We start from the raw sequence: 21,656 nt of genomic DNA on the forward strand, positions 1-21,656 counted from the left end.
AGACGCACACACACGCCACGGTCATTACAGCCTCTGAGGGTCAGGTTGCAGAGTTACGTGCACCCGAAGTCCAGGTGGAGTACTGTAATGTGTGTCCCAACATTACCACAACAATGGACTCCCCCCCCCCCTCAACACACACATACACATGCACAGAGAGAGAGAGTGAGGGGCCTATATGTGCACTCTGCATTCCTTTGCATTTCACTTTCTCTTAAAAATGCATTTCCACACACCCCAACGACAACCAAACCTCTCCGCTGTCTGGAGCGCACAATTGCACATGCAATCCGGAGGTCAAAGGTCTGTTATTCCAGTGCGGGAGCCAGCTGAGCGTCCAGCAACGAGACAGACTTTGTGCATGTGTGCAAGTCTGCTAACTCTGGCTAAGCCTTCGCAACATGATGTGTATTTTTGTACATTAGCAAGAGCGCCTTTACCCTATTTTTGCACGGCATTGACAGTGTTTGTATCCAAACCCTCTTCTGGCAGTAACCCAGTCCATGGTTTATAATTCAGGCATTAGTGTGTCTATTCACACGGGACCCAGGGGCCACAGCGAGAGTATGAAAACGACATTAGACCACGCGGATCACCTTTCACCCCCCTCTTGACTCTCCTGAGCTGTGCCGCGGGGTTTAGGAGCTCCACGACACCGAAACCCTATCGCCGTGCCGTTGTTTTGGGGACAATGGCTGCTGGTTAAGTATGGGGCAAAAGGTGTTCAATATTTCACACATCTGCCCCACGGTGCCTGTTCTACGGCTGAAAGACACGTTCACAAAATGGCCTGAGAGATGTAGAACATCAGGAGCACTTGCCAACGCCGTAAATCTCCCAAAAGATGAATGAAGAGAAGGGTGAAAAGTTTGCTTCAAACTCTCCTGAATTTTTTTTTTTTCTGTCCATCAACTATTGTTTCAATTCTGTGGTTGCCAAGCGACATTGGTTTAAACTTAAACTTTAATGAACAATATACATTTAAGTGCTTTATTGAACTTTATGTAACACTTTCTCGAGGAACCTGTTTGCCTCCATGTGACGTCCTCTAAATCTCTGCCTCGGTGCCAAGAAGCAGCCATGGATAACAGCAGCGGAGCTTCAAACGAAGCTTGTCAAAACAGTCTTTCCACTGTCCAATTTCATTGCCTTGATCCTCAGGAATACCTTAGCCGAGGCAGAGGAATGCCTCCAAGACCCCTCTGGCCCTCCCTCCCATCGTCCTGCTCCGCTTCAACAAACACCCCAAAGTCCTGTTTGTTTGCTCTGAAAATAATCAGCCCACGGTCTGTTTTTTGAGCCGCGTGGCATAATCTCTCCGCAGCGATGACATCTCTGTCTGCCGTAGTTTTGAGAAGTGAGGGGAGTTTTGGAAGATTCCCATGTTTTTCATATGTGTTCAGTGAAAGCTTGGTCTGTTCTAAAGTGCAAACAGGAGACAGGATCACGAACTGAATTTCTGGGTAAAAGTAGATATCGTAAAGGTTAACAAACACACGCAGGGTCACACATCAAAAGCAGCCTGTCCATCATATTTGAAGAAAAGACATTTCGTCTGCTCGCAAACCCTCCTCTCCTGCTACGTGTCCATATCTTTATCCAACTTCAAATCAATTTCAGTCACAAACTGTCATTTCTTGTCCGGACTGCGCTATTTCTCCACTCGTCAACGCTGAGTAATTCAGTGCAGATCAGCTTGCCGCACGAACAACCTGACAGCTGTGCATTTGGCATAAAAACATCCAACCTTTCAGCCAGCTTTCAATTTCCTCCACATTTTCCCTGCGCTTGACTTAACCATTGTCTCTCTAACTGCAGCCACTGGCCTTGAGGACATTTAATTTAACCAAGGTTTGTTTCTGCGTGCTTGTCAGTCAGCCAGGTTTCTCTGCTTTCCTCGGCTTTCCTCTTCGTGCGGTCCCGTTCGTCTCGGCTATGTAATGTCACCAAGAAAGAAACTTTTTTCTGATTTATCGCTCCACCATTGTTCCCCTCATCTTCAAAGCATCTACACTAAACAAATGATGCAGCGGGTTTCACAGAAAACCCACAAATAATGGCCTTATGACCCAGGGAGTGCTTTTGGTAGAGGCAGAAAGAGATCATTAGTCTGCAAATGATTAAAATGAGCTTTGTTTGATGCAACAAGATCAACTATTACCCCTTGAGTCACAATAAAAGGTCAAAACTAAGGTCACAAACATCTCTCTGACGAAAGTTTCCTGCTAAAACTGAATGCATATGTGAGATACGGAAGGGCATCCACATCGTCATAATCGTTCTACCTGCACTCCCTCCCCCCTCCTTGTGACTTCAGTGAAGGGGTGGTCATCCACTGAAGCTGAGAAAACAACAGAAAGCTCAGGCCTGGTCAGGCGGCCAGGTCAAGGACCTTAAGAGCCACAAGAGGCCCGCCACCCTCTGGGTCATTAATAATTAATGAAACCTGAGGCTGGGACAGGAGGCCATGACTAAACACAAAAAGAGCCGGAGCAGCGAGAGAGCAGGGCTGGGCAGTGAGAGGAGAGAGGGAGGGGGTTACTGATAGAGAAAAGGCCCTGAATCCAGCTCTGGCTACAGCACAGTCTGTGCTTTCACTGTATGCTCCAAAGGCTCCAGACACAACAATCTGCACAGCCGAGCGACGCTTGAAAACCAAAGAGGGGAGCTGGAGGGACAGATTGTGGTTAAAACTGTGCGAGGAGACGGAAGTAGAGAAAGAGGAGGGTGGAGAACGGAAAAAAAAAAGTGGGGTTGCCCAGTCGGAGAGAGAAAAAGCAACTCGTGGAATGAAAAACAGCATGAATGTCTCCTCGCTGTTTCCCATGAAATCCTGCCGTCCGCAAACTTCTACCCAACAAAGCGTGCACTTGCCCTGGAGGTACTATCACGCCGAGACCTCCATTACGAGCACAGCCTGATGAAAGAGTAGCTAAGGGGGGCTTAGGAGGTTTGGCTCTTAACCCTCCCCCATCGGGCCAGATATGAAAGGAGATACTTCAACATGATATTATATAATGGGCAGTTTTTAGAGAGCAATCTGTTTGGATAAAGTGATCCAATCTTGCTGAAGATTCCCAGAAAGTATGATTAACAGTTCATCATCGAATATCTGTGGCAATCAGCAGTCTTTATTGCTTGTTACACATTTTTGTTCTTATGCAGTACTACTACTATTAAGTGGCTGTTCTTCAGTGTTAAACATGACCACATTGACATTTCTTGGCTGCGCTTTATGCCATATCAATATCATGCTTGTAACCGCAATGAAAAGCACTCTCTCCACTGTTAGTCTCTCTTTATTTTGTTATTCTTGGAGCACACTGCAGGTTTTTTTTGTCTTACTGATGCCTTTGGTTTCTCTGCAGACTTCATCAGACGACTGCGACCCGCATGAGGGAATCCATGAAGGCAAAGAGGGCAAGTACCGCCTGCAGGTGACCCAGTTTGTCCAAAGGTTGGAGTTCTGGCACAAAGAGTTGACCAACACCTTGGTAACCTCTATCACTGTGGTGCCCGTCCATGGCCGCGCAGTAGCATACCTTGGCACTGCCGACGGACGCCACATCCAGGTAAATCACTCCTTTATTTACACTGAATCTCTTTGAAAGACTGACAAGAACCTCATTTGCATGGAAAATACTAGCAGTTAGGCATAAACAGAGACCCTGAGGCTACAGTGGCCGGTGCGGTTTCCCTCTCTCATTGTTCATGTAAATGCAGCAGGATGTTGGTGCATGACGAGTGAAAGCGCTCTGCTGGAGACACAACACGCAGTCAGCTGCAGGTGCCTCTGCTACAGGCAGGTTGGGGGAAACTACTAGCGCAGCAGCAGGACCTTTTTCTGTTTGCACAATTTGCTTACCTTTGACCTTTGCTTAGTGAGCCTCCAAAAAGCCCACGTTCCAGTCTGCCATCTGAGCAAACACAGGCCATTTTGCCGATCATTGTACAAACCAACAGTTGAGGGAATTAACTGTTTACTGATCGCTGGTTAGCTGCTTTCAGCGTCTCACACAAAAAAACGGCTTATAGGGGATTTTAGTGAGGTGAGAACTTGAGTTAGGGTGTGCCAGTGACTAGAGGGTACTAGTAGTCACATCTTTGCACTTTTGGATATATTATGTATCCTGTTTAGGGAGAGTTTGAGAGAAAACATGACTGCCTCTGCTCACAGGAGGGGGCTTCATTTTGTGAGTTTAAATTATGTGGAGCAATGATTAAATTTCCCTTTGAGCTATTTGTCTTGGATTTGCATGTAAAGACTAAATTAGAATCAGAAAAAATAAATAATAGACACACTTCTGAAGTAGAGGCCACCCCATAACCTTCTTGCTTTCTTCCGTGAGGTTAAGTGACTATGTACTCTTAACCACTCTTCCTTTTAGCAGGCACTTAGTAAGTAAGCACTAATTTTGTAATTTGCATGTCAAAGGTTTCTTGGACAATATACATACAAGTCTTTCAAATATGATCATTATAGTACTTTTCAAACAATGCTTGTAAGCCATTTAAGATATCTGAAAGAAAAACTTTAAACCAAATTTTCTCCAGTTTTACATCTAGACACGCAAATCATCTAATCAGTGTCAAGAATATGTTTGCATGACTTTACAGAGTTAGACCTAATGTCTTTGCTTTTACTGCCAGTGCACCTGCAGTTCTAATGTGGATTTGGCCTCTTTGTGATCTATTAATTACAATATTTTGTTTTGAAGAGTCATTTAAGTGCTGATCGTCAGGGTGAAATATAACATTTTGGCAGTCAACTTAATTAACTCAGTATGACCAGCCTGTGACTCACCGTAGACACTTTCCCACTTTTTTCATGTGGTGTTTAAGTCTTCTTTGGCCCATCCACACATGCATGCAATGGTCACGGCTGCACAGTAAAGTGCATCAAGTGTCGCACCGGCGCATCAGTATGGCGCTGGACCAAAAACTACGACGAGTGGTATGAAACGCATGAAGTAGACGCTGAATTACCTCACGTGTTTTTGAAACACAAGAATGAAAAGACAGGCATGGAAAAAAAATAAAAGGCAAGAGAGACGTGGAAAAAAAGGGTCGACAGCTGCACGGAAAGGGAGGGGAGGGAGGGATGGAGGGAGGGTAGAGACGTTGGTAGTGGGGTGCGAGGGGGCTTACAAGCCGAACAGCACGTTAATGGTGAACGGCGGGCTCCGCTGACACGTTCCCTCGCACGGCATTTTCTACTCGCTGAGCATCCCGTGCAGCTGTTGCTGTGCGTTTGCCCTACCATCAGCCCCCCCTCCACCCAGGCCCTCCTTCAGTTTTTTTTTGTTTTGTTTTGTTTTTTGTGGTTGGCAGCATTGGCTGAAGTTCATTGTTTTAGACGAAGGGTTTTAGAAGGTCTGAAGAGAAGAGCAGCTGTCCTACAGTGCAAGACTTTCCATTTTATCGAGTGTGTTCTGCCCATCATTGAGACAGAGAGGGAGGGGAGACAGAGACTTCTGACGGAGTGAACTGAACACTTCTTAACCTCTATTAGCTATCAGATTAGTAAATGTCATAGAGAGGGAGAATGAGACCAGTTCCAAGAAGCGGAGAGCAAGAAACCAAGAGAAAGGAATAATTACAACGGACAATGACAAGGTAGTCGAGAACCTGGAGAGAAGAATGTGTACAAAGAGACAAAAACGTCGGCAGTGATTGTGTTTTTAATCCTCCTTCTCATGGAGCTTTACATTTTCAAACCATCCAGTACAACTAAAGCTTGCAATATGGTCTTTTTTCATAGCTTTGCCTCTTTAATAATCATATCAAACTCACCAAGATGCAATAATGGCTGAGTCCTGAAAATGTGTGAAATCACCAGATGATAGCACTGGTTTTACACATGCTGTTCCTGCAGGTTAGCCAAACTTAAACAGAAAACAAAAATGAACAGTAAGATTGTGACCCAAAAATCCATCACAGGCTGAATTCCTGGTACAAGTTTCACCTGCTGTTTGTACTTGCTGAAGTTGTGTGGACACGATCGGGCACATGCCTCTCAAACGAGGGATTATTTACCACATTTCAGGTGGGCTCACTTTTGTTTTTTTTGTTTTTTGTCAAAATTGGAAACGTTTCCACCCGAGATTGGTTTGTTTGGGCACATGTGAGCACAAGAATCGGATCGGATTTTGATTTCCCAATGTGGGTCCTGATGATGCAGGATGAAAATCACCAAAACTGTAAAATCAATGAGCTACATTTCTCTGTGTTACTTGTATTTACTCCTCTTGGTTTGCTCAGTGTGAACAGCAACTGGACTAGAACTCCAATTCAACAATGTGTATTTCTTTCCCTTTTTTCAGACCGAATGAACCAAACTACAGTTATGAATACACCCTTAGATAATCTGGCTAAACTTGTTTCGAACCCAAGCTGTACCTTGCCCGAAGATGGTGTGACTGCAAGGTCTCATTCACTTTCCCAGCCCTGATTGCCCAAGGCTTGCATTTGAACTGACGACCCCCCGGCCACCTGCCCTCTCCCAAAGCTGTGCCACAAAAAGAATCTGTGAGAGTGATGGTCTTCTTTGCTCCGGCAGCTCATTTCATTGTTAGAACGATAAAAAGAACTTGTCAACTTTTCATGTATTTCAGTTTCCTGCCCGCTCCCAGTGGAGGGAACAAGAGGGAACATGGAGTTGAGGCAGTGAAAGAAAAAGAGCGTTGTTCCCCCCCAATGGACTTCATTCTGGCTCAGGAAGTGTTTCCCTCGGCTTCACTCGGGCCACTGTGGGAATAACACAGTGGCCGTGTTTATAGGCCAAACTTCCCCCCGCCTGCTTAATACAATAAGCTGTAATTTACACCGCTATTACCTCCAGAGAGATGCCTGTTGTATGGCCTCGTCCCCAGCGGAAAGCCACCCATTATACTCGCCGTTACAAAGCGAACGTTGATCATGAGGCTCAAACAGAGGGAGGAATGACGCTGGAAAACAAGGAGTATGTGAGGGTGAGGCGAGGGCGAGCAGTGTATCAGCCAGCCGACTAAATCACATTTAAAATGTACAATGCAGAGATATTTACTGGACGCTCTGACGCTCTGGATGCTGTTTAGTAATAGATCACACACACATGCCATAACTCCCATCCCTGCAGTGTCTCATCAGTGTGTGTCACAGCCAGGTGTGTGCTGTACTGCATGTGTGCTTTGTTTTTGGAGGATACATGGAATTGTAACTCCATCTTGACATGGCAGAAAGATTGTGTGTGTTCATTGATTGTATCTTTTTGTGTGTGTTGGTGTGTGTGTGTGTGTGTGCGCGTGTATGTGTGTGTTTAATAGGTTGAATGGTATAATTTAGAGGACTTCATGTAACTGGAGCAACCACACACCCCATTAGAGGCTCTGTTCGGTTCTGTTTGCTCCCAGGCCTGTAATTGCAGCGTAACCGCAAATGATAAATGCTGTTCCAGGTGTGTGTGTGTGTGTGTGTGTGCGTGTGTGTGAGAGAGAGTGAGTGTGTGTGTTTATGTTTGAATATGTGTGTATATGACTTGCGTATTTATAACATATGACGTGTGTGTTATTGAAAGTGTTTGTGTGAGTCCTGCATGTGTGTGGTTGTCTGCAGAGATAGGGTTATGATAGTGTGTGTGAGTGAGAGAAAAAGTATATTTGTGCGTAACGAGGAGTGTGTGTTGTATATGTGCCGACTTGTGTGTCTGAAACACCTCCCAACATGTCAGAGAACACCATGTTTCCTCTGCCAGCTACATCTTTTTCTTCTGCGCCCCAAAACCAGGCTGCTTCTCTCTCAACGCCGTCGACTATGTAAGAAGTTAACAGCTAGTTTGAAGGTCTCTTTGTTACCTTTTACTAAAGATATTTAGTAAAGAGAGAATGAAGTGAAGTGTTTTGTAACCTAGTTTAGTACAAAGACTGGCAGCAGCTGCAGGGCTGGCCTCTGCCAAAACACAAAATAAGTTCCTTCCAACAGCCCCGGAATGGTTTTATTTGCATGATGCATCTTGTTAGCTAGAAAGGTAGTCACAAGCACATCCAACAGTCACATGAGTGTTTTTTTGGCACAGTTGGAAAAGTTTTGTGAATCAGCCAACTTCATGAAAACTCCAGATATCCAACTGCTGTTTGTCAAGAGATGAGTGCTACTTGTTACATCACATTTCTTTTTCTACATACGTTAAATACATATGGAAGTTGTTTGAAGTCACTTTTGACTGCTTTTGACTTACTTTACTCGACCTGGACCAGTTTGTTTACTGAACACTCAAGAGATGAAACTGATATTGTTCTTTTCATCAAACTCTCAAAAACAGGGAGTGTAAGGGTGTTTACTTGACTTTGTTTACCCATTGTAAGGGGCAGAACTCACATTAAACAAATAACAAATACTTTACTATTCCTTTGAAAGCACTAGAAGATGAAAAACACGATGTAATCGAGTTCAGTTTTCCAAGCTACTGTAAAATCAGATCATTCCTGATAAGGTTGCTTCTAACCAACCCAAGACCTTAGGCAGGGCGGCCATTTTGACTTGCCAAACATGGCAAGAGCCTTGATGTTGGATATGCAGGCTGACTTTAATGGTGTTAGTTACAGTGCTTTTCCTGCTATGACAATCCAAAATGTCTGAAAAACGTTGATGTCTTCTTCTACTTTTTCATCCTGAAGGCTTGTTTTGTCCTCAGGTGATGGTGTGGATCTATTGTTGTCTATTCCAGACTCCGTATAATGTTTCCCTCCTATTTGATTAACGATGTGTATCAGTGTACAACATTATGAAGCGTTCCAGATACACACAGCAACAATGAAAAACGCCACCTCCTAACCAGGTGTCCTCAGATGACCTGTGTGCTGGTAGATTTAAAAAAATACAGGTCCTTTTCATGGGTACATGTAACACATCTCTTTGATTGGATTAAAGCAACATTATGTAACTTTTACACCTTAAAATTACATCTTCGAACTCATTTCGATGGTACAGTGTCTTGTAATAGGATGAATGGTGTCTTGGTCTCTATCACTTGTTTCTGCACTATGTAACTTCAGTGAGAGGGTAGGATCACAGCGTTACATACATGGTTACTGGGACCTGGGATTTGTGATGGTGCACTCAGAAACTGTAGAGGGGTGCCAAATTGTACAAAAAGCTAATTTCTACATAATGTTGCTTTAAAAGAAATTGCAATAATGTGTCCTCTGTCTTTTAGGTGCTGTTCTCCAGATTCGTCTCTCCGCATGTAAACATCCGTCTGGACTCCAGACCGGTCTCCACCAGTGTAGCACTGCTGGATGGTCACCCCTCAGAAGGAGCTCTGCTTATGGCCACAGGAAACAAGGTGGGCTTGGCACCATAAAAACGCAACTCTAGCCCTAGCAAAGTTTGATGAGGTTTAAGAAGAAAGTTGAGCTATGTAGGGTACAGATTGCTATTCTACAGATGAGACTGTCCTGTGTTCATCTCTGTAGCATAATATTAACATAATCCTGACACACCATATAAACAGCAACAGATAAAAGAGAACAATGTTCCTTGAGCAAGGGCGTAGGTTTGGTCTCAGCTTTGGTAGTGACATTACCAGGGGTGGACTGGGACAAAAATTCAGCTCTGGCATTTTCTGTCCAGACCAGCCCACTATATTATCAGCGGACACCACGAAGAAGTCCACAAATCTCGTGGCGTCCTTTCTCACACATACTACAAAGGAGAGTCATATTCCTTGATAGCAGTTAACAAATAAAGCACGTAGCTATGAACTCAAGGACTAAAACTGACAGCTATAGCAATCAACCAATCAATCTTTGTTCATTATAGTGTCAAATCACAACAGAAGTTATGTTATGACCAGGGGTGGGACGAGACTAACGGGAAGAACCCAAAACCAGAGACGGGGTGGAGTTTTTCTCACATCATTACTTACATTTGCACAACAGTTGGTGCATTTCTCAAAACAATTAGTACAAACTGCAAAACCTTGTTGATAACCTGCAAAAGCATGTCACATGCTCAAAATAGAGGTCATTCCTCAAAACCAAGTATTCCTATCAATGAAAGTGTGTGTGTCATAAAAAAAAGTCCTGACACCATCATTTATGAACAAGGTAGTCAAATGGCTTTGTCGTGTTTTCATTAGGACACTTTACTAGTGTTTCCCAATGCAAAAAAGCCAGATCTTTGTGACCTGAAAATGCTCAAGACTATACACTAACACTATACACAGCCATTTGAAAACTACAGTAAAAGTAACACATTTACACACAAATTATACCTATTAGATAGTTATCACCTCAGTAAACAATAAATGAATTGAAAGATTACAATAAATTCAATGGTAAATATTGCAAATTAAATTTATTATTTGCTATAGGTTTACTTGTGTTTTGTATCTCTGTTTACAGCTCATCAGGCCACGTGAATGTTTACTGTTGCTATGGCAACAAGAGACCGCTGACGTTAGCATCTGTTAGCTAGCTTAGCTAAATCATCTGAACAATAATAACCCATAATATCACAATTCGGCGTATTTGAACAAAATCAACCACAACTACCAACAGTCACAGCCCTTTAACTCTGGGCTGATGTGCTGCCACATGTTAGATTGTCAAAGTTAGAAAATAACGACTTCAGTCCCTGAGGAGCTACGTTAGCATTAGCGGCAGCTACGTTAGCATTAGCGGCAGCTGCGTTCATCAGTATGCAGTTAGTGAGGTCGCATCACATTCAATGTAAAAACGTTTTTTTACTTTGTTTTGGACGTGTCTCAAACATTTAGCCGAGCCAGCCCCAGGCTGACGTTACTGACCCTGTCTGCCTCCACTCGCTCATCATCGTCAGGTCCTCCTCCCTCGTCTCCCGGCGCAGCAGCACCTGTGGCTGCTGGCGGGTCGGTGTCACTGGTCCCGGCACCAAAAAGCTCCGTCAACTTCGCACATTTAGCAGCCTCCACCTCCAGAGACTTCAACTTTTTAATCGCTGTTTCTCAGCTGTTTCTTCCTCTTATCCATTTCAAGTAGCGGACACAGTTTGGAAGATGCTCACTACTACCACTCACTAACGTTACTACTGGCTCAGCAGCAGACAAATATTGGTAGTGACTATTTTGCAATCCTCGAACATTGGTTGTGACATGTCACGACCATCTATATAGAAACCTACGCCCATGTCCTTGAGGCATACTGCCAGCATTACATGATGCTTTCTGTCCTCTTCCTAGATTACTAAAATCCCTCTGATTGGCCCCGGCTGTGGTCAGCTGACCACCTGTACTTCCTGTTTGCTGTTGTCACGGGTGACAGAATGCGGCTGGTGTGATGGACGCTGCACCAGAGCCAGCCAATGTCCCTCCCCCTCTGTCTGGAACCAGGACTACTGCACACCTGTCATCACTAAGGTAAGTGAGTTAGTTTGCTGCGACACCCATCATGCAATGTTCAAACTCTCTCTCACTCCTCTCTTCCCAAAAACATCTCATATAACCTGTCTGTTGAGCCTGTGCATCTGTATGTTTGCACTGTATTTGTCTCTACAGTGTGGCTTTTGTGAAGGTCATGGTCCTCCCTGAAATTGTCGTCCTTTTACAGCAGCACTGTCCTACTTAACACAGCTCCGACATTGTGAGACTTTACTGAGCTCCGTGTGGGTGGTATACATTCTTTCTGACTTTAATGCAGCACCCCATGCTGTTAGGTTGTCTCCAAATAAAAAAAACCCACAATAAGCTAGCTCCACTGTCCTGAATGCAACAAAATGGATTAATAGTAGCAGAGCCTGTAAAAACACCTCTTTCTCTGGGACTGTTTTTACAGGCAGTATATTGAAAAGAGCAATGAAAGGTGGCATGCATGTGTCTTCGTTTTCTTTTCTTAAATCTGAAGTCGGTATACATCTTTATCACTTACTTGCAGTGCTGTTGATCCTCAATTAACGTGAAATAAAGCCTCTTAATTTAAGTATATATTTAAAATAAGATGGCTATGAGAATCATTGTTTTTACTTTTTAAGTCTCAGAATGTATGTTTGAAGAAAAAATGAAGAGAGCGCTTTAGGTTCAAAGATCAAACGGCAGATGGTGGAGGGAGTTAGAAGCTAAGGGAAAAGTTGTAATGTTTAACCTGTCAGTAAAGACGAGCCAACAAACACACCTGGAACAACAGCAGGCAGGTGGAGCTGCAACAATATCCTCTTCGAAACAGGAAGCAAAGAATGTATGGAAAACAATGTTATAACCTTGAGAATCATTCGTTCTGCCCCAATAGTGCAAGTTAGAGACCAGAAGGTTCACTCCCAAAAGGTTCCTGCAACTGAGGTTGTACTTGCTGGAGAACAATTTGTCACTAGTATCAATATTAATCCATTTTATAATAACGATGAATTTTAAGGGGCTTTAGGCACCTTTCAAAGCCCTTAAATTAGACCTCTTATGCTTTTTTGTTTTTTTCTTTTCCTTCTTGTCGAAGTAAAAGATCTTAAAAGTTAAAAAGGTCAGATTCTGTGACTTTGTGACATCACACTACGTCATCATGTCACACATTTGCAGTTTGGCACGTAAGAATTGATTAGGCACAACTGCTCTTTTGTTGTAAGCTGGTTCAGGCGTGTGTGGGTTGACCAATCAGAGGAGACTGGGTATAAAGGAGGGTAATGTGATGTGATGTGAGCATTTCAGCTTGTAAACCTATTCTATGAGTGGCCCAAAATAAAATTCTGAACCTGAAAATGAGCATTTTATGTCTCCTTTAAGGACACTTTACAAGACACAGTTTAAAAAACAAGCAGCGATGTACTGAGAGGACTTAAAATCAAACAAAGCAGTTATAAACAATATTAAGTTTAAGGGACAAATTGTAAGATATGGCCAGAATTTTATTTTAACATATCAACAAATGAACTAACATGCACGGAAGCTGAAGAAACAACAGTGATGAAGTTGTGTCAAAGACATCTGTGTACTGTAGTTATGATGATGGTCATGGTCTTAATCGACACCACGATGCTGATTCTGTAAAAGGTTACACATACAGCATGAAAGTAGAAGGAGCAGGTCACCACTGATTCTTTATTTATTATCATGCTCTCAGACTGGGTAAATGCTTACACTGTACATTTTCCTTGTGTGTGCATTAGATTTTTCCAACATCTGGACCCATACGAGGTTCCACAGTGGTGACGATGTGTGGGGACAACTTTGGCTTCGACAAGACGGAGAGCTTCAAGGCTTCAGCTGTAACGGTGGAGGTGGCCGGAGCTCCCTGCAAACTGGCCAGACAAGACATCAACAGGTATGTGTGGGTGTGTTTGTTTATTTCAGGGAGCATACGGCTTCTACGTCTTGCTCCCATGCCTGTGTGTGCTTTGTGGAAAGTTGTTGATGCACTAGTTATTGTGCCAGTCAGTGTGCGCGTTGGGCTGGTGTTCTTGCATTTTGCAGTGAGCACTGTTCCTAGACGGTATCTGAAAAGCCACCTTTGAGAGGCAGAGAGAGACAGAGTGTGTGTTAAGTGGTGGGTGTTTACAAGATAAAGGCACCAGTACACTGGCGTCCTATAGGGGCAGAGCAGGTTTAATGGAGGTTATTGTGTTGAAGAAAGAATGTTAAGAAGCCCCCCTCCCTCCACCCCACCCCCCCTCTCCCTCAGCCCGCCACATTCAACACATGACTCCTCTAACTGAAAAATTGCTGGGAAAAATCGCTGCATCCAGACTTTCCACTCGCCCAAATCCACTGGGACCATTTCCCATTACAAACTCCCTCTCGCTACAAACAACCTCATTACAAACTGGGAAAAAAATAAAAAAACACTGCCCTCCAAATCCCAGATGAAGATGGCCTCTTTGTGTGTTACTGCAGGGCAGTAGATGATCATTGAATTAAGATAAATGCTGGGTGGCTCGTGGTATAATGCCTGGTCTGTGTGTTGTTTGGGGGGGTTGTGTTTAGGTGGACTGAGATCCAGTGTTCCCCGGTGTTCAGCGGGAACTTCACCCCATCAGGTCACACAGTGAAGGTCACCAGTGGCCACAAGGTAGCCACGATGGAGGGCTTCACCTTTGTGGTAAGAACGGCACTTTGTTTTCGATTGCACTTTTTTTAAACAAAAGAAACAAACATAACGTGAAAGATGGTCTTTATGTTTAGGACCCCGTCATTCACGAAATCTTCCCGACATTCGGGCCAAAGTCCGGTAACACCATGCTGACCATCAGAGGAGCCTTCCTGGACACTGGGAACAAGCGAGAGGTGACGATAGGGAAGTCAGCCTGTAAGATCCAGAGGTCAGTTCAGTCACATTTTTATCCCTTCTCTTCTTCTTTTTTGTTTTCTCCTCATCTTTTCCTCACCCACTGCATATCAGAGAAAGCTTTTCAAAAGTGTGTACGTCAAGACTGCCTTTTTCTTTCTTGCTTGAAAGGGCTTGGGGGGACTGGGGGATTGGTTAATGGTTCCAGTATTCTCGATCTTTTCCTTATTCTGTCTCATTTCCCGCTCAAGCAGGAATCAGAACCAATTCAAGAGAAATGCATGAATAGGGGCCTGAACAATGGCTACCACTGTATACTAACTCAACAGTATGTGTGTTTACTCATCCCCCTCACCCCCTCTGCCATCAGCTTGTCATCGAGCATGCTGACCTGTAAGACGCCTCCGAACACCTTTGCCTCCAAGCAGTCCGTGAAGCTCACGGTGGATTCGGTGGAGCGCCTCGCCCCTGTGGAGTTCACCTACAACCAAGACCCCATCATCAACAGCATCCAGCCCTCACGCTCTTTTGTCAGGTTAGAGTTATATTCACTCTGAATGGGGTTTACAGTCTAGTTATAGATTTATTCACCACATCTGTATGGTGGCCAGCACTGCTTTCCAGAAATGGTTTTGATATCACTCTTTGTCAATGTCAGCTCGACTAATTTCCTTCAAACTTGAGCCCTTTAATGTTTCTTCACCCAGATGGAGGTACACGAGAGAGGAAAGCGAGGGCGAGTTTGACTGAGAATATCTGCGAATGAGCAGAGACAGATTAATGCTTCACTTTTACAGCAGGAGGAAATGAGTAGGAGGTGACGAGTGGCTAAACTGCTAACGCTAACAGCAGGTCCCTCCCAGTGGGGCTCTACTGTGTCTACTCTGTCTGACGCTGACGCTGACATCCGTTCTCATCCCCCTCACTGTAGCGGAGGCTGCACGGTGGCTGCTCACGGCTTCTTCCTCCAGTCCGGCCTCCAGCCCCAGATGGTCCTCACCACCGGTCAGGATGCTGAGGTGTTTCATGTGGTGAGTACAACAAGGGTTTCATATCTGAAATGATGGCAATCTGAGTTAATTTTAAGCTTTGGCTTAGCAATAAAGCCACCCATCAACAGAGTAGAGAAATAATTCTCTTCAGGAGCATTTTAAGGTACTTTCCATACATTACATTTTACATTACATCACATTTATTAACCTGCTTTTATCCAGCGAGACTTACAATAAGTGCATTTTGACGTCAACAACTTCTCCTGCGTCCAAATAACATTCCTGCTACTGACGTGGTACTCTCATCTCTTTTAGAAGCATATATCGTAATACTGTATCAATATTAGCACCAGTATGGCACTTGGGATGGAAATTTCTTTTTTGTTAAAGAGAATTTGCTGTATTTTTATACCTGGCCATTATGTCTACATATTTTGTTGCATAAATGACTTACAGGTTCAGAACATTTTAGAAGTGGTCCAGTCAATAGCCTGAGCCCGCAGCTGCAACATGGCTGTAATGGTTGCAACGAGAGTAACCGCTATCGTGTCATTTTATGCCAAATCCATTTACAATAAAAAATTTTGTGCACATAAAACACACTTCCATCCATCCAAACTCGACAGAAACAAAAATAAAACTCACTGAAACCATCGTGGTGCATCTTTCCACTTTTCTGGTTTGGTTGAAGTTAACCCCTTGATTCACAAGAGTGAGAGCAAGGGTGGATATCAGAGAAACAGCAGGGACAAAAAGCGTGTAGAGCTAAACATTTTCACATTTAACGGGGTGAAATAAGGGAATCAAAGGAACTTTTTGTTCCTGATGTAGTTCCCCCGTTTAGTTCCTGCGTCTTCTTATATTCTGAGTCGACAGGTTAAAAAAAAACACTAGAAATATCACAAGATGAGGAGCAGGCAAAATGTAATAATTCTTTTTCAAATACCTCGCTCTCATATATATGGTTTTGTCATTATACATACTGACGCCCCCCCCCCCCCCCCCCCAAAAAAAAAATCTAGAAGAAAAAAGAGTTCTCAACAATGGAAAAGAGCTAAAGTGTCAGACAAACATGAGAAGAAAGGAAATGGAAAATCCACAGTCTGATGTGTAGGATCCAGCTGTCACCTCTGACTCTTGCACGGTAGCTGAGCGAAGACTTTAGGATGCTTTGGCTCTCTTCACCTCCGTCAGACTTTATTCTACTTACTGTAGTAAATTGATACACACACTCGCACACACACAAATGCTTGTAGCACTTCATCGCTCCATTAGACTGGCTGGCCTTTACAGCGACGGCCCGGAGGTGTTTTAAATTATCCGACCCTAACACTCGGCAGGCTTTCACCACGCTGTCTGTAAGCCCTTAAAATGTCTCAAACTGATGTAGCTTCATTATAAAGCCCTTAAAAAGGTGTTAAATGTTTAGAACATGCCATTTATGAGTCTGTGCAGCTTCTCAGTCATCTGGTCATAAGTTAAGGGCAACAGGACTTGTTGCTCTTAGCCATGAAGACATTTTGAGGTTTCATCAGGGATACTGACAGATTCAAGTCAGTAGGAGCCTTTAACTGCTCTATTATATAACCTGAGCAGGAGGATCATAGGTGAACAGAAGAAGGCCTGCAAAATGATATCTTTCCTGATAGATTTGCTTGTTTCCACCAGTCACTCATTGCAAAAACATATCAAATCATTTGTTGTTAAGATTTTTTTAAGAATTAAGCGAACAGGATCTTCCAGGGCAAAATTTACAGTAGGGACACACAAATATTTTCCCTTTAGGGGCTAAAGGAAATTTAATGGTGGGCCACGGGCCAATTCAAACACAGATTGTATAGTATTGTGTAGTATTGTATTGTTAAAATGCAAAATGGTCCCAAGATCCCAAGTTCCCTTAATCGACTTACTTCCTGTGCGTCACTCTGTGCCTGGAGCTCAGATTATGAAAATTAATTCATACTAATTCAAAAAAAATGTTTTAATCTCAAAAAAACAAAACTGCATAAGCAACGATATTATAATCTATTTGACTTTTTATTGATTTAGTTTTTTAGAAACATCTGGTGAGCCAAAATGAACTTTGGTCAGCCCTGTTTTAAAGTGTTTCAAGTTGTATTTTTCTTGATTCTAAAGAAAACTCTCATTCTTTCATGTTTCAACATACTGAAGATACTCATTTCAAGAAAGAAATGTTCACACATTCTATTAATTTTAGGTTTGCATATCCTTAATGTGTTAGCAGATTTCTTAACTTGTAAGAAAATAGTTCTTTTATGACTCAATGATAGCCGGAGATGACCTGATAATATGCCGTGCTTCTCTCTGTCTCTGTTTTTTGGATCATCTTTAATAACCCAACATGAAATTCCATGAGAAGACCCCCACTTCATAACGCAGACACAACATTCAGCAAGAATAACAGTATTCCTTTTGTCCAGTGTTGCGCCGAATGACGTTTTCATGTTGTAGCCAGAAAAGAGCCGGCGCTGTCTGAAGAAATAATACTGACCACAGAAACTTCCCACCTCTGTGTGAACTTTTTGACCTTCTGATCCACTGTTATAGTGCTCTTGGATAACAGCCTCACAGCTTGGGTTTCATTGCAGTTGTTGCTGAAATGATACCCCATCCTTTGAAAGAAAAGAGAGTAACAGAGTGCCTTTTTATTGGTTGAACTGCACAAAATTCTCCAATTCTTTTGAAACTAATGATTATTTCGTTTGGTCTATGACATGACAGAAATCAGTGTTTCCAAGTCCAAACTGACTGCCTCATGTGTTTTGTTCAGAACTCAAAGATATTCAGTCTGCTGTCATAAAATAGTAAGGAAACCTGAAAATATTCACATTTAAGAGGAAAAAATGACTTTTTTGATCGATTATCAAAATAGTTTGTGATTCATTTAATAGTTGACAATTAACAGATTAAATGATCAAATGTTGCAGCTCTAATTTAACCTCAAGTCATCTCCTACATTAGCTGGACTGAAACAGAAAATATATGGCAAGAGAGTTGCTAGAAATGTGGTAAAATCTTTCAAATCTTCTAACAGAATTCATGATTTTTACAATTTTCGAGGAGTTTTAACAACATGTGTCTTATTTGACGTTACAAGTAGCTTTTTTGAAAACATAGTCTTTCGGAGTGAAGGTGACATATTTCTCCGTGAGTCATAACAAAGAGCCCTTTTTCAAAGGTGTGTTGTTCTCCGAGTGTGTGTGATGTTTGCCTTTGGGAGGCGGTTTGAGGACAAGCAGTGCTTTGTAATGATGTTATCTGTCATCCTGTGGCACACGCTTCTGCAGGTTCAGTCAGGAGGTTGTTATGCACTCCGTAAACACACACACCGATAGCAACGCACACGGAATAAGACCTCCATCTCAAACCTTAGTGACTCACTATCCTTTTAGCTCTCATCTATGTTTCTTCCTCTGTTTGTCTCCCTCTCTTTTTCTCACACACACTCTCCCTGCAGTGTCTCATCTTTCAGTTTCCCTTTCCCTGGTCATTGACCTGTGTTCAGGTCAGCGGCTGATGGCTCTCTGGGGAGCTCAGGCTTCGTTACACACAAGCAGCGTGAAGAGACACAGCTCGAGGGCGCTGAAATTAGGCTTACGATCCAGAAATTGCTCGATCGAATCCCTTATTCACCTGACAAGAATCTGAACTTACATCCAACGCTGCCCCTCCTCCCTCTGCAGTTTCTATCAAGGCACCTTTGAGCACTTTACTTCCAACTGCTTCAGTGAAAGTGCTGTGAGGGTCAACACAGAGATGATTGTTGCAGCACGTTAATGTGTGTAGTCTGTGTGAGGTAAACCAGGATGTTTGGTCATCTCCCTCTTGATGAATAAAACAAAAAAAAACATTGAAAAGTCAAAAAGGCAGGAAAACTGGTCATTTTAAGGCTATAAATACGGCTACATGATACAGAAAAGAATATAATTTATTTTGATCTTGTAAATAAATATGTAAGGCGATAAAAACAGCAACATCAACCAATCACATTGACAGCTAACACCAAATTCATGTCCAAAAAGGAGTAGGAAGAAATAAAATACTCCATCCAACCCAGTTTCCGTCATACACATCTTATCCAATAAATATCTCTGTGTTCATCCTCTTTACACAAACATAACATCCAATGCCCTGAGTGTGACAACAAAGTGTCCTGATATACAAAAAATAAGACATTACATTTTTCTTAAAACCATGACCACCTTCAGTTGAACTCATGATCACGTCTGTTTCACCTGAAGTGCTGTTGCTATGGTCACCTGCAGTTTAATTTGCTTCGCTCACTGATTTAGAAAAACTAGTTAACAGACTGGAACTGTGTTTCAACCAGCCAGCCAGTCAGAAACATTCTCTGTGGCCAAGATATCATCTCATTTAACACCTTTCTTATGGATAGGCTCTGAACAAAATACAAGAATCAGAAATTCTACAGCCAAATAATAAACGACTACAGATGTTAAAAGGTTTTAAATGTACTAGAAGAAGTTTCTCACTTTGTATGAAACAGTCTCAACTTAATACCTACATAAGTAAACCATCAGCAAGAAGAGTGGCTACTACGATATAGTGATTTTAGTTATTCTTAATGCTTGTCACCGGGTCAGTTGATAACTTCTTCTCTCTCTGGCTTTTCTCAACAAAATTACTCGTAACAAGCGACTGAATCTGTTAACTGTAGGCTAACCTAGATGTTAAAATGGCACTGAAACTGAAAGTTTGTTTTACCATCATCATATTACACAGTATTAATCTAACACAGCTTCAAATAGATAAATTGCCTCATCGCCATGCATCCTGCAAACAGTGGTGCTTATTGAAAAGACATTTCACCTTTCTTTCACTCACTTCATCTTTATATCCAGATGCGGCGGTGCTCATACCGCTTTTGTCCACAGGGGCCACCAGAAACAACACAAATTTGAAGTTCCCCGTAGCTGCTTTATATTTCGGTTTATCCGAGTTTATGTTTTCACCCGTGTCCAATGGTTGGTTGGTTTGTCAGCAGGATTATACATAAACAACTGAAGGGATTTCCGTGAAACTTGGATGGAGGATGGGTGGATAACTTTTGCTGCGGATCCGGATAAAGGGATGAATCCAGGAATTGTTCTCACTTTCTTGAACATTACGAGAACCTGGCCTCAGAGGAGGTATTCACTCTAGTGCCATTCTAGTTCTGAAATGTTGCTTTAAAGTTTCAGCCAAATTTACCGCGTGTAATTTCACCAGTTATCTTAGATGAACAGGGTCATTGAGTGTGTTAAAGAGCTCTTTATGTCAACTGAGTTCACTTGCCTTTCAAGCGTAAAACACATGCTGACTGTCTTTTATTTTAAAAACCTTTTAAAACCCTTTCTGTTTAGATCTGAAGAATAAATAGCTATGGGATGACTGAAAGACAGTGTGTTGTAGCAAATCCTTTCCCTGATGGTTTATTGTTCATTTTAAACTGGAATAACAGACCGGAGGGAGAGGATTGATTCAAAACAAATTTCTAGCTTCCTAGAGAGAGAGAAAGAGAGCAGCCTGTATAAAATAAGGCTATCATTACTAATGATTTAGGATGGGATCATGCCCCGTAGGGCCCCAGCTGTCGCCTGTTAAATTCCTTCCAGTAAACGGGATGAGTTAAGGCTCAGCCTGGGAAGGGACAGTATAAGTGTCTTATTGTCTTAACCCCGCAAAATAAAGGCGAACGGACATCCCAGAGGTTTCCATCGCCAGTGGAACGGCGCTGTGGGTAATGTGAGCCAGTCTGTCATGCCTCCAGAGCTGCGTTCATAAACTTAAACGTCGGCCGTGTGATCGGTTTTGTCTCCAAAAAGAAGCCACAGCAGTTGAATGATGTTCTTTTCGGTCGGTGAAATCTGTTTTCCAGTCGAACAAGAATCTAAGAGTTCTTCACACCAGAGCAGGTTGGAGGGAGGAAGCAACCAAGACTTGCTAACAGGCAGCAGCAGAGGTTCAGGGTTCTCAGCTGGAGCCGGAGCATGAAATAGGAAGAAAAAACGTCCACTGTTGACTTGATATCTGTTTCTCAGATCTCCAGTAAAGCCTGGTCTCAGCCAATCTCAGCTTTCCCACAACATGAAAGAGATTTTTTTTTAACGATCCGTCGTGAAAAGCTGGCATGGCCACAAAGCCAACGGGGGCTGCACATACACAAAAAAACAGCAAAAAAAGTGATCCGTGAACACACACAGATCACTCACAAAGCTCAGGGAGTAAAGTTTTTCATGCCAGCGCTGCTTTGCCAGGCTGCACCATCTCAGATAGTTAGTGGTCTAACAGGAGGCTTCACCATGGCCAGACACCTGTCGCCTGCTCTCACAAACTGGCTTGTTTCGTGTCCGACTCCTCTTCCTATCTCGTCCCAGCGGAGCTAAATCCCTCCAGCTGACACCTGAATGCCTCATGAAGC

General features: G+C 42.9%; 1 protein-coding gene across 1 annotated transcript in view; it reads left to right on the plus strand.

Moving 5' to 3' along the window:
- Positions 1-21,656, plus strand: part of met (MET proto-oncogene, receptor tyrosine kinase) — a 76,037-nt gene that overhangs the window by 24,201 nt on the left and 30,180 nt on the right. The window contains exons 3-10 of the mRNA XM_073471280.1: positions 3,369-3,572; positions 9,194-9,322; positions 11,198-11,374; positions 13,108-13,262; positions 13,922-14,036; positions 14,120-14,256; positions 14,593-14,757; positions 15,154-15,253. Coding sequence (XP_073327381.1) covers positions 3,369-3,572; positions 9,194-9,322; positions 11,198-11,374; positions 13,108-13,262; positions 13,922-14,036; positions 14,120-14,256; positions 14,593-14,757; positions 15,154-15,253 — 1,182 coding nt within the window. The remainder of the gene's footprint in view (positions 1-3,368; positions 3,573-9,193; positions 9,323-11,197; positions 11,375-13,107; positions 13,263-13,921; positions 14,037-14,119; positions 14,257-14,592; positions 14,758-15,153; positions 15,254-21,656) is intronic.

The sequence above is a fragment of the Pagrus major genome, chromosome 8, assembly GCF_040436345.1.
Source record: "Pagrus major chromosome 8, Pma_NU_1.0".
NCBI lineage: Eukaryota > Metazoa > Chordata > Actinopteri > Spariformes > Sparidae > Pagrus > Pagrus major.